Source organism: Mesoplodon mirus (assembly GCF_964341445.2).
Source record: "Mesoplodon mirus genome assembly, chromosome: 17".
Taxonomy (NCBI): domain Eukaryota; kingdom Metazoa; phylum Chordata; class Mammalia; order Artiodactyla; family Ziphiidae; genus Mesoplodon; species Mesoplodon mirus.
In genome coordinates, this window is record NC_138993.1 from 13,908,182 (window position 1) to 13,921,755 (window position 13,574).

Consider the following 13,574-nt stretch of genomic DNA (forward strand, 5'->3'; position numbering starts at 1 on the left):
AGGTAAGTGACCTGGGTGATCTACCTAGTCCCATTTAGGCTCCAATTCCTTTAGACAGAGATTCTAAGCAGACAAAAAGACCTGGCTGTGGTGAACAAGAAAGTGCAATAAGATGCCGATTCCATGTGCAGAAATGATCAAACTCTAGGTTAGCAGGAGGATCAAATGAAATCAAGTAAGAATTAGGGAGCCAAGTAACTTGTTCCCAGGATGTGAATGTTAATAGTTCTCTCCAAGATAGCACGCTCAGTAACATCTGATGGATAGAATGTAACGTTGGCAAACTTATTTTTAGCACCTAGAAAGTGTAATTGGAAATCCATGTCTGCAGCCTATTGTTTAATGAGTGTTTATTAAAACCACAGGATGAAATAGTCATCTTAATTACCAGTGGCATATGGATGGACAATTACTCTCCATTACACTGTCAGGGTGTTAAAACTGCACTTCAAGATCAATTTCTCAGTGACTGCAGGAATAGCTACCCTTAGAAACTTCTATCTCAAAGGACTTCAGTGCAAAGGCACCTCTCCTGCTGACCACGTTAGGAGATAATGAGTGTTAGCTACTACACAGCTGAGAATCCAATAATTTGCTTGGGGGATGGTTTTCTTTCGATATATTTTTGGTGGTGATTCAGGTTGTCATTTTGTGATTTGAGGAGTTTGCTTTTAACCCCATGACAAAATGGTAAATAAGAGCTATCATGTTTTAAATTATTCAGTAACTCACATGTGTGATTCCTGTTGCCGCCTCAGGGTGGAAGGAGAAAGAGACCTATCAGAAAACCTGACTCAAACTTGTAAGCAGTATGATCTGACCTCAGCCCGTCTCCTCTTGTGTAAAAGAAGATAGTTGTATTTTCCCTGCTATTCTGCAGAGCTATTCTGCGAATTAAGGATGATAACCTTTGTTAGGTGATCTTAAGACCACCCTCAGCTTTGTTTGGAATATGATAAAGTGTGAAAGAGTAGAAAAAGCATGGGCTGGGCTTCCCTGGTGGCGCAGTGGTTGAGAGTCCGCCTGCCGATGCAGGGGACACAGGTTCGTGCCCCGGTCCGGGAAGATCCCACATGCCGCAGAGCGGCTGGGCCCGTGAGCCATGGCCGTTGAGCCTGCACGTCCGGAGCCTGTGCTCCACAACGGGAGAGGCCACAACAGTGAGAGGCCCGCGTACTGCAAAAAAGAAAAAAAAAGGAAAAAAAAGAAAAAGCATGGGCCGAAGGCTGGGGTCTATTATTGGCAGGGCTACTCCAGAAGGAAGTGGGAAATTTGCTTTATTTCTTTGAGTCTTAACTTTCCTCTCTCTCTCTTTCTATCCTTCATCTCTCTATCCATTCATTCAATCATCCACACATACATATAAATATAACTGGGGAAGAATGAAAATATTGAGTAGCTTTATTTGTGAACTTAACACGATGTCTGAAAAGTGGTAGATGCTCAATAAATAATTATTAGTTTATCCTCCATGACCCCAATCCACCTGCAAAATACAAAAGAAGAAAGTATAACTTGTAAGAAGACACTTCAACTAATTATTTTTGAGCCATCTTAAATAGTACATGTAATCTTAAATGTTACATGTCACTACTAAATATGTTTGCTTCCAGGTCTTTCCTGCTTTATTTCCTCTTCTTCCTCTATATAATAATTTAAAAGTAACTTACAGCACTGTTATTCATAATAGGCAAAAGCTGGAAATACCCCCAAATATTCATCAACTGATGAATGGATAAATAAAATGTGGTATATGCATACACTGGGATGCTATTCAGTAATAAAAGTATTGAAACATGCTACACTATGGATGAACCTTGAAAACATTATGCTAAGTGAAGGAAGTCTGTCACAAAAGACCATATGTTGTATGATTCCATTTATATAAAATGTTGAGAATAGGCAAATGCCTAGAGACAGAAAGTAGGCTAGTGATTGCCAGGGACTGGGGAGAGAGGATGGAATAAGGGGATGACTGCTAATGGATATGGAATTTCTCTTGGAAGTGATGAAAATGTCCTAAAAGTGATTGCGGTGAAAGTTGCACAACTCCCTGAATATATTAAATAACATTGATTTGTCCACTTGAAATAGGTGAGTTACATGGTATAGGAACTATATCTTAATAAAGCTGCTACAAAAAAAAAAAAGCACTGTTTTAGTATGCTCAAAATAATGTACTTTAGCTTGAAGATTTCTGCTGCCTATCCTTTGCTGCAAAGGGAAGTAGTAGAGTAATAACTATTTAATTACCCCAAAAGTAAGTGAGGGGGACAGTAGTGTTATAAATGTTGTCGTTTCCTTTCCTCAGTGGTTAACTCAAAGCCTTCATATAAGTGAAAGGAGAAAATGGCTTGCACAAAATTAAGCTGGTTTAATTAGCAGCACTGAATCGTGTTGATAGATATAATTTTATCGTTTTAGGTCCTAAACCTAGTGCAGTCCTATGTGACTCTTCGAGTCCCTCTGTATGTTTCCTACGTGTTCCATTCCCCCGTTGGGGTAGGAGGCTGGCAGCATTTTGACTTGAAGTCAGAGCTTCGTCTAACTTTCGTGTACGACACTGCCATCTTGTGGACTGATGGAATTGTCAGCCCCCCAGAAGCTGAACTCCAAGGTGAGTTAACAGAGACTTGGAAAGCTAGTTTTCTTACCTATTTGAATGACTTAAGAGAAATTTTTACTGCAGCTAAAAATAATAGAAGCACCTTTCAATGTATTTTATTTTTAGAGTCAATATTTTAAAGTAATTTCATTTCTCTCATGGAAAAACTTCTTTAAGTTATATCAATGCATCCAATTTTATAATACGTGACTGTTAAATATAGAGTCCATTTTAGGTGATTAATCATTCATGTGTTACTCAACACAATCTCTCTCTCTCTCTAGATTTTAGAAAATGGATAGGGAAAGTTCCAATTGAAAGTAAGGAATGAACCCAAGAGAAAAAGTTACACATTTTTGTTTCTGAAAATGGGAGATGCATTTTAAAGCCCAGTATAAATTGTGTCCTGGATTCTAGTTCTGGGTCTATAGCTAACTAACTGGGTGATCTCAAACATATTGCTTGACCTTTGGCAGTCAATTTCTTATGAAAGATAGACTAGACTTCTAATATTCTTTCAGTTTTAAAATTCTATTATTCTATAATACTTTAGCTGAATGTCTTGGAACAGTGGTGGTGTGTGCCACTACAATTTGGGCCCCCAAATCACCTGCATAACTTTGTTTCAGTCTTGATGTCAGAATCATAATTAAAAGTCCACAAGCATGAAGCTAATTAATCCATTAGTAGAATTAGTGCTGTTTCTTTTCAGGCACATACTGCTGTTCAGGTTCCATGCATGTCTAACCATCATGACTTCTTATGAGCCAGAGGGAAAATACTGTTGATAGGACATCTCAAAGTGTGTTGTCTTAAACAGATTAAAATTACCTTAAAGCTATGTGAAAGGTAATATGATCACCCTAAATAATCATTCTAGATCATATCAAATGTTTTAATTCCATATCTTGCCTTAGGAAATGTATATTAAGTGAATCTTAACACAGATCCATCTCTTGGTTCTCAACTTCTACATAAGGATCTCATGTTTCCTTCTTCTATCTGTAGCCAACTTTGGTCAACTTGCTAAATTTCTTGGGGAAGTTTTGGAGTTTTCATTAAGCCTATAACATTTGGGATTACTCTGGAGAGCACAAACCTGTTTCCACCTACATGTCCAAATCTTCAAAATTTGACCAGTTCATCTTGTCTCTCAATTTACAGCTTAATTTCTATAGACTAAAGCTTTAAGAAATATCTTGGCCTATTGTAATCACTCTGTATATTTCATATGGACCTCATTCATGTGACCTAATTCTATTCTGCCTGCCTTCTAGACAGCTTTTCCTGTTAGAAAACAAAACAAAACAAAATAAGAATATTTCTTAAAAAAATAAATAAATAAATAAGAATATTTCTGCCTCTCTGATCACTCAGAATTTTTCTGGTAATACCTTTTGGCTAGAATGCTTAAAAGATGAGAGGAACCTGAATCTGGTTTTGGAAGAAACCCCAGCCATTAGGAGTCCTTGGTCACCAATATTCCCACTCTTGTGTCCCATCCCATCATAGGTTCTCTCTACCCAACTAGCATGCGCATCGGTGAAGAGGGGCGTTTGGTCGTGAACTTCAAGACAGAGGCTCAGTTCCATGGCTTGTTTGTGCTGTCACATCCCGGTAAGCCCCATTACCCTTAAATAGCTGCTCCCCACACAACAAGGCTATAGTTGTTCCATATTTGCACATGTTTCAGCATGCTTCCTTATGAGCTTTGAAGCCCTTAATTTCAAACGAACCATGTATGTACAAATATCTACATGAGGGCTTGATCATTGCTCAGCTACGTCTTATAAGCTACAAAATCATCACTGTAGAATTTTAGAGAAAATACCAAATGGTTAAAGTAAATTTAAAAGAAAACTCTACTTGGAGTTCCCTGGTGGCCTAGTGGTTAGGATTCTGAGCTTTCACTGCCGTGACCTGGGATCAGTCCCTGGTCGGGCAACTCAGATCCTGCAAGCCGCACAGCGTGGCCAAAAAAATAAAGAAAAGAAAACTCTACTGAGTTAATTTTAAGAGTTTTCCTTTAGATTGAGAACATAGCCACAACATTCCCATTCTCTACTTCAAATGTGTTGCCCCAAAATTTAAATTTTAGGTCATTTGTTCAGCGATCACAACTCTTTTCTAGGTACTGTAAGAAACCTTTATAATGGAGACAGAAGTGCCACTTCACTATTACAATTGTTTCAGACAGGTTAACTAATTATCTTAAGTATTAGCTATGTAATTTTACTAATTTGATGGATTGTGCTGGAATATCAATAATGTGGCAGTCACTAATGTCCCGTGTCTAAGCTTTTATAAAAAATTTCATGTCATTAGAAATAATTTTTTTTGACTTCGCATTACTAAACTTGTTTGCACATTTTACTGATGTGCCAACTCATGTCAGATTGGAAGAGGGAAATAATTCACACACTGTCTTCTGTGTCCTTCTTTCTTCTGGGTCGGACGGAGAGAATAAGGCTGAAAATTCAGGAAGAGAGAGACAGTTTGCTGTATTTTTGTGAGCTCTGAAATACAGAACCAAAGAGAATCATTTTGCTTTATTGTAATTGACTGTTCCGGAAAATGAGGATTTCCTGGTCTTTACAGTTCCCTTCCACGTGTCTACCTTTCTATTAAACTGAATCTTTGTTTAGATATGATTGAGGCAATCTAATTAAAATTAGACTCCATTTATAAATTGGGTGTGCCTGGCTCTGTGGATGCAAATAGTCTGAGGTTCTGTTCATAGCTTCCGTGCATAATGAATGCATTCACATCAGCCTTTATTGAATGGCTGTGACTCCCTGGAAAGTAGCCCTGAACGATTTGAGCATTTCTGTACAATTATTTTTTGGCAGAATTATATAGAGTGGAAAAAGCACTGCATTAGGAATCAGAAGGCACACATCCCAGCTGTGTGATGCCGGAAGAGTCACACAATCACTCTCAGTCCAGGTTCTTTAACTGCGAAATGAGGCTTATTATACCAACCCTGCTACTTTGCAGGCTTATTATAAGAATAAATGCAAATAAGGGACCATAAGGCACTTTGAAAACTCCAAACTGTTATGCACTCTTTTAACCACTAGACCATTACTGTTCTTGGCATTTTTCTAGCGGCCTTCACCAGCTCCATGATCATGTCAGTTGATCACCCAGGTCTAATGTTTTCCCTGCGTCTCATAAGGAGTGAACCAACCTATAACCAGCCAGTTCAGCAATGGAGCTTTGTGTCAGACTTTGCAGTAAGTGACTAAGGCTCTTAATTTTCCCTTGCTGCTGCCTTTGACTACATCTCAGATTTTTAAATGAAAAACATGAATGTCCTCTCTGCTCCTTAAAGGTACGTGACTACTCGGGGACCTATACCGTAAAACTGCTGCCGTGCACCACTCCATCACACCAGGAGTACCGCCTGCCAGTCAGCTGCAACCCCAGAGAGCCTATCACTTTTGACCTTGACATCCGATTCCAACAGGTGTGTCTCCTAGAATTCTTTTCCCATGGAGAAGCCCACTTTGTTAAAGTCATAGTTTACTTTTATCCGTAAAAAAAAATTTTTTTTCTCACCCAATGACTTCAATTCTTACATGCTGAGAAAAAAAGGAAGTGAGGTAGGAAGGGAACAAGGGAGGAAGGAAAGAAGAAAGAATTGCCCTTTATCCATTGCGGGTTCGGTTTATAAAATCCACAGCTTAAGAGTATACGAGGGTTATTTTTTTTCTTATGGGATCTGATCTCCTCCTGGAGTTTGCTGCCTTGGAGATTTGAGAATTTTCCCCGGAGTTCTGTACTTCTTCATCTTGTTCTTGATCATCAAGGAGAATAAATATCCTGTAGTTCATGCTACCTTAGAGTGCCTCATTGCCAATATGTATTAAAAGAAATGTGATGACATCTTTTGCCCCAGAACTCTTACTAAATGTTGGCCTTCCACTGTTTACAAGTCCCTTATACATTCCAGTAAACCGGTGGAAATGAGCTCAAGCAATGCTAGTTAGTCCCGTTCGAAAAATGATTTAACCTTGACAGTTTTGTCTTCTTAAGAAGGACAAAGGGTTTCCCTGGTGGCGCAGTGGTTGAGAGGCCGCCTGCCGATGCAGGGGACACGGGTTCGTGCCCCGGTCCGGGAGGATCCCACATGCCGCAGAGCGGTTGGGCCCGTGAGCCGTGGCCGCTGAGCCTGCGCGTCCGGAGCCTGTGCAACGGGAGAGGCCACAACAGTGAGAGGCCTGCGTACCGCAAAAAAAAAAAAAAAAAAAAGAAGGACAAAGTCAGTGTTACAATTCCCTGAGAAGTTGGTCTGGCTGGACATGACAATTTTCGTGCAGTGTTTACCATTCTTTATGTCAGCGTACAATGCACGTGTGTATCTGCAAATAATGTGTCTGCGCACCACGAGAACCATCGACAGCACATAAAAGGGCCTTTCCACTTGGTTTTAGGTCAGTGATCCAGTGGCAGCTGAGTTTAGCTTGAACACCCAAATGTACCTACTCTCCAAGAAGAGTCTCTGGTTGTCTGATGGATCCATGGGATTTGGACAAGAGAGTGATGTTGCCTTTGCAGAAGGTATCACTTTACAGATGAGAGGCCTGCTCATCTGTTGGCCATTATATCTGTTGTCCTTTATTGGGATTGTGTTTGAGGGGGACCATTATAACCTCCTTTATGGTTTTGAGGTTATAACTGGGTCTTTATCATTTTGGCAGGGAGGGGTCACTGAAATTGGATGTATGTTACAGGATGGTTTTTATTCTGGGGAAGTTAACCTCTATTTCCCTTATCTAAATGACTTTTGAAACAAGTCTGGATTTTTTTCCTTGAATGTTTTTTTTTCAATTTGCATACACACCAATACTGCAGGTACATGAGAATATATAGTTCATGGGCAAGGGTTGGTGCCTGTCTTGTTTAGTGGTATATTCCCAGAACCTAGCAAAATACCTAGTACACATGGTAGGTGTTCAGTAGTAGCTGTGAAAGAGATGATGAAATACCAGGGAGTTTCCTTAAACCCTCTTTCAAAATCAAATAAAGCTGGGCTTGGAGAGGGAAGGATTAAGTGTTTGGGATTAGCAGATGCAAACTAGTATATACAGAATGGATAAACAACAAGATCCTACTGTATAGCACAGGGAGCTATATTCAATATCCTGTGATAAACCATAATGGAAAAGAGTATGAAAAAGAATATATATATATGTATAACTGAGTCACTTTGCTGTACAGCAGAAATTAACACAACATTGTAAATCAACTATACTTCAGTAAAATTTTTTTTAATTTAAAAAATGTTTAAAAGTCAAATAAAGCTAATTCAACTTTTTATTGATGTTTTCCTTTTTAGTGTTATTCTATAATGATTTGCCTATACCTTGCCAACTAATATACTTATATAAACTGGACTTTAACCACAATGGGATGTTATGAATGTTAAATTATAGGCCAAGCCTTCAGGTATTCCCACTACAGGCTGAGCATGTGAGGGTCAATAAATCTCCAGTACTTGTGGTCGTCTGCAAAGTGGTCTCATCTGAGGCCTGGGAGTGGACCAGATCCTGAAGCTAACGCAAAAAGGTCTTCAACACTTGATGCCAGATTAGGAAGAGAAGGAAATGCTTTCTAGTGTCATTATTGTCAGGAACTGTTTGCAGTGTCACATAGACATACCTTATCACTTAACAGAAATAACATTTCCACGTCTCTGTTTCAGGCGATACAATTTATGGTCGGGTCATGGTGGATCCTGTCCAGAATCTAGGTGATTCCTTTTACTGCAGCATTGAGAAGGTGTTCCTGTGCACCGGAGCTGACGGCTACGTTCCCAAGTATAATCCAAAGAATGCAGAATATGGTTGCTTGGCTGACTCTCCTTCACTCTTATATAGATTTAAAATTGTGGTAAGTGCTTTGGCCCAAACAATGAACTGGGTAGATACTCAAAGCTAATTGTTTTTGTCTTCTGTTTTAAAACAATAGCATCTTTTTAAATGAAACCAAACGGTGGCATTTTATGGTACAGTAAGTCCCCTACATATGAATGAGTTCTGTTCCAAAAGCGTGTTCGTAAGTCCAATTTGTTCATAAGTCCAACAAAGTTAGCCTAGTTACCCAACTTACACAATCAGCTATACTGTAGCAGTTACGTCACTGCTGTTTTTATGCTTGTTTCTGGACATCCTGGGCTTGAAATAAAGATACTGTACTACTGTACTCTATACAGTACCGTACAGTAAAGTACACAAAAGCACAACCACTTGTAGAGGATGCACGCACATGACAATGTACCCCAGACACGTGAACTAACTTACGTGATTGGACACGCGAATACACGTTCGCATCTTTGAAAGTTCGCAACTCGAAGGTTCATATGTAGGGGACTTACTGTAATTGGTACTTGCACAAAACTAATAGGAAAACTTTCTGCATTTGCAAAAGTTGGCATTATCTACAGCAAGCCTCATTTTCCTTACTGCCTAAAGGACAAAGCTCAGCCAGAGACACAAGCCACCAGTTTCGGAAATGTCCTGTTTAATGCCAAGCTGGCAGTGGATGACCCTGAAGCTATCTTGTTAGTGAATCAGCCTGGATCCGATGGATTTAAAGTCGACTCAACACCACTCTTTCAGGTGGGCCAATAAAAAGGTCACTTACAATAGGTGTGTAACCACATGCAAGTTACTTAACATCTGAACACCTCAGATGTCTCCCATGTAGAAGGCAGTAATTGTCATATTTCATAGAGTTAATGTGAACTTTGAGTAAAATAACGCTTGTGAACCACACCAGACCCTCCTGGGCTCAGAGTGAACTTTCCATAAATGTTAGCTATTATTATGTTTATTAATGTATTCATGTTATTTTAAGTCTACGTGTAATGAAGACCCTTATTCAGTCCAGAATATAAATCTAAATGTGATGGTTGGGAACTCTGCTCTTATTGTTCGAAACATCCTTTCGGTTGACTTTTTTTTTTTTTTTTTTTTTGCGGTACGCGGGCCTCTCACTGTTGTGGCCTCTCCCGTTGCGGAGCGCAGGCTCAGCGGCCATGGCTCACGGGCCCAGCCGCTCCGCGGCATGTGGGATCCTCCCGGACCGGGGCACGAACCCGTGTCTCCTGCATCGGCAGGCAGACTCTCAACCACTGCGCCACCAGGGAAGCCCTTTTTTTTTTTTTTTTTTTGTGGTACGCGGGCCTCTCACTGTTGTGGCCTCTCCCATTGTGGAGCACAGGCTCTGGACGCACAGATTCAGCGGCCATGGCTCACGGGCCCAGCCGCTCCGCGGGGAGCAAGTGCATCTTTTAGGATGTTTACTGAAAATTGTCCAGACAGGATGGGCTGGAGAAATATGTTCTCTTTATTCCTCGTAAAGAAGGATGCTTGAGAAAGCATGTCTGTTCTTCTGAATCTTTTCAAACAGGAAGTTAAGTTAAAGTATGATTTGTTTTGTTTTGTTTTTGTTTTTAATGTTAACTCTGAAGGCACTTGACCTCTTCTAAATCCTGAAGGCTTCAAAGAGCCATCAGAAAATGCCTTCTTTTCACAAACCCTGGAAAAGCAGAAAAACTGACCTTTTCTATGGCCTTATGTGTAAAATACACAGCAAGACATACTGGAAAAGAGTCTTGAGGTTCAGAAGATCTGACTGTAGTCCTGCCTCTGATACTAGCTTAGACTTGACATTAGGCAAGTCACTTAACTGCTATGTATTCTCATTTACTCATTTTTTATTATTTAATTTTTATACAATTTTTAAAAGGTTACACTCCATTTACAGTTATTACAAAATATTGGCTCTATTCCCCATGTTGTACAATACATCCTTGTAACCTGTCTTACACCCAATAGTTTGCACTCCCACTCCTCTACCCTTATATTGCCCCTCCCTCCCTTCCCACTGGTAACCACTAGTTTATGCTCTATATCTGTGTCACTCACTCATCTTTTAAATGAGTAAGTTAGACTGTGTGATCCGGAGTTCTCTGCAGCTCTGACAAGTCATAACTTACCAAATATTTACCACCACGCGCTCCCTTAAGAGTTGCACAGCATATTTTATAGTGCTTTACACAAAGCCTTGCGCATCCTACACGTGTAAAAATATTAAGGATATGAATTCTGCAGACTAAGTTAAATGATTATTGTCTCTGCCATGAGTTTCTCTTGCAAAGAGTCGTGAATTTTTAGGTTGGCATAGGCTTTAATTTTCTAATGAATAGAGTTGTGTTTCCTAGGTCTCTCTGGGTCGAGAATGGTACATACACACCATCTACACAGTAAGATCAAAAGACAACGCCAATCGAGGCCTTGGCAAACGAAGCGTGGAGTACCAATACCACTCTTTGGTGAGTAAAGGGAAGCCCCAGGCAACTACCAAGAGCCGGAAGAAGAGGGAAATCAGGAGCACAGCCCCGCTGGTGTGGGAAATCGGGGCTGAAAACAACCGAGGAACAAACATCCAGCACATCGCCCTGGACCGCAGCAGCAGGAAGCAGATCCCCCAGGGGAGGGTTCCTCCTGACGGCGTCCTCCCCCGGGAGCTCAACCGTCCCACCTCTGAGGTCAGCCTGGTCATGGTGGTGGGAGGCGTCGCGGTGGGGCTCCTCGCACTCTGCCTCACGGCCATCGCAGTGATGATGCGCCAGGGCAAGAAGAGCACCAGGAGGAAGGGCACCCCCAAGGGCTCCGGCAGCACCGAGCCCATGATGCCCCCACGGGGCCACCACAGCGACAGCTCAGAGGTTTGATGGCCACAGGTGGAATTCAGCTTTTCCTCAAGTGCACAGGAAAAGACAATAGAAACCCAGTGCTTCTGTCAACAGCAGAGAATTGGGGACTTCTGTGACAAAGCTGCTCAGAGGACCTGACTGTACTAGTGAACTTTGATTTGCGTGCCGTCCAATCGATCAGGCATCAAAGGACAAATTCAGACCATAGACCACATCTTTCCTCTTGCCCAGAAGGCATCAAGTATGTATCCAGATGTACACAGAGCCATAGATGGACGGGGAGGAATGTATTTCTCATCTTAGGCATTTTCTCTATACAGTAGAGATGAACCTATTCAACGGTGCTAACAGACTCCTTCAGAAGTTTAAGAGGAGTCTATTTTTGCTATATTAGTATGTCTTGAAGGTGCAATTATCACATTGTTTATTCATTGTATAACAGTTTATTACTAAAAAGGTTTTAATTGGTAGTCTCGAAGAATGATGAATACACTGTTTATTGTGACAAGTTTTCTAACAGGCGAAGACAGCATGGAATTATGACCGAGGGTAGCTCAGCCCACACATCACATTTTTTCCTACTTGAGAGAGAGTGGAAGGAAAGACAGAGGGACAACAACTCACTCACTTCAATTTGGATTGTTTCTCATCTTCGTCGGACCCTTCTTGTTTCATTTGCTTATTTAATTTTAAATTAAACCAAAGAATATGTTAAGTCTGGAGAAGATTGTTGAAGAGTGACTGCTCTGTTCGGGTACTTGGTCAGAAATAGAATTCTTGCATGATAATACGGTATTGGTGCTCATTTAAGAGGGTTGGTGACCTTTGGATGATGAAGAAATGCCATAGAGTTAGATTCACATTTACAAGACAATGTTCTTTAAGAACTGAGCCTAGATGTTTGCAGTATTGAACCCATAAATGATCAGGACAAATATCATTCTGATGGTGAAGGGAGAAAGTGGTATTTATTAATATAATATGTTTAACCAAAGTGCCTCTTACCTATACTTTATAGAATAAAAGAACATTTTAACAATGACACATGAATTTAACCCTCACGACAACATCACACAGCAAGGTCCAAAACTCAAATTGTCCAGAAGACATTTTATTAGCTTTCTAATAGACACCTGGTCCAAACGATGGGAATCCTTTCAACCGTCATTCCAGAGGTGATCTTCTAGGTGGTCAGCATCACTGATCATATTCTTTGTTTTTTTTTTTTTTTTTGGCCATGCCACGCAGCATGCAGGATCTTAGTTCTTCCATCAGGAATAGAACCTATGCCCCCTGCAGTGGAAGCGCAGAGTCCTAACCACTGGACCACCAGGGAAGTCCCGATCATATTCTTTTTTGATCAAAGAAGAAAACTTCACTCTCTGGCATCTTCAGTTCAGTGAACTGATGCAGTGTGGCCCATCTCAGTACCTAAAAATATAACTTGTAATACTGCTTGCAGTGTTAAAAACCAAGGAACTTGAGTGAGCTTGCTCGGCAAGCTTCTCATTGTCTTTCTAAGAAATGTGCTTTCATCAAATAGCAGAATTTTCTATTGGAAAGGGAAAATGTCAGTAGTTTAGTGACCAATCTTCCAAAAGCTAGTAAATGTATTTCAAACGAAAATAAGGTCAGGAGAAAAAGAACCTGACCTAAAGACTAACCCTCAAGTGCCGCCTGGGGTCCTCTTTCATTTCTAGTTATAACCTGGCCAAGCTGGACATCCTGGTGGAATGGAGATTTTTAGAAGGCTAACCTCTCCTCAGATCATACAGTCATTTCCAGCCTGATGTCTGTGAGCACCAACCATCTCTTGATTGAAAAAAGGAAGTGACACTGGTGCTGGGAGAGAGGCCAAATGTATCCAGTACTTGCCTCTCTTCTTTGGGGCAGCTCTGCACTTGACATTCAAAGTCTTTTAAAGGATAGAGTAGACTGTAGTCTCCTTCCATTGGGGAATATACAAATGTCACCTACAACTCAAAGGTCTCCCAAAGGACTTATATAAAGAGAAAGTACTGTATAACCCAGGAGATCACTTATCAAATAAACATTAATACTTTCTTAATGATCCCCTTTTCTTTTGCTTTGCCCTCTGGTAGATGCTTAGCTACTTCTTTGGCTACCTCGTAACTTGTATAGGAATGAGCGTGACTTAAGCAACTTCAAATAGTGTGTGGACTTTTTACTACTTAGCATTGGATTCAGTGTGTGTAGACTGTTAGAACCTAAGTACTCTCAGTT

General features: G+C 40.6%; 1 protein-coding gene across 1 annotated transcript in view; it reads left to right on the top strand.

The window, feature by feature from the left end:
- FREM2 (FRAS1 related extracellular matrix 2) overlaps nucleotides 1–11,677 on the top strand; it is a gene marked incomplete at its 5' end in the record, with an annotated part of 150,848 nt that extends 139,171 nt beyond the window's left edge. Inside the window, 8 exons of the mRNA XM_082601912.1 lie at nucleotides 2,425–2,617; nucleotides 4,118–4,222; nucleotides 5,714–5,841; nucleotides 5,940–6,074; nucleotides 7,042–7,168; nucleotides 8,313–8,500; nucleotides 9,082–9,228; nucleotides 10,836–11,677. Of these exons, the coding sequence (XP_082458038.1) occupies nucleotides 2,425–2,617; nucleotides 4,118–4,222; nucleotides 5,714–5,841; nucleotides 5,940–6,074; nucleotides 7,042–7,168; nucleotides 8,313–8,500; nucleotides 9,082–9,228; nucleotides 10,836–11,348 (1,536 nt within the window). The 3' untranslated portion in view covers nucleotides 11,349–11,677. The remainder of the gene's footprint in view (nucleotides 1–2,424; nucleotides 2,618–4,117; nucleotides 4,223–5,713; nucleotides 5,842–5,939; nucleotides 6,075–7,041; nucleotides 7,169–8,312; nucleotides 8,501–9,081; nucleotides 9,229–10,835) is intronic.
- Nucleotides 11,678–13,574: the final 1,897 nt, after the last annotated feature.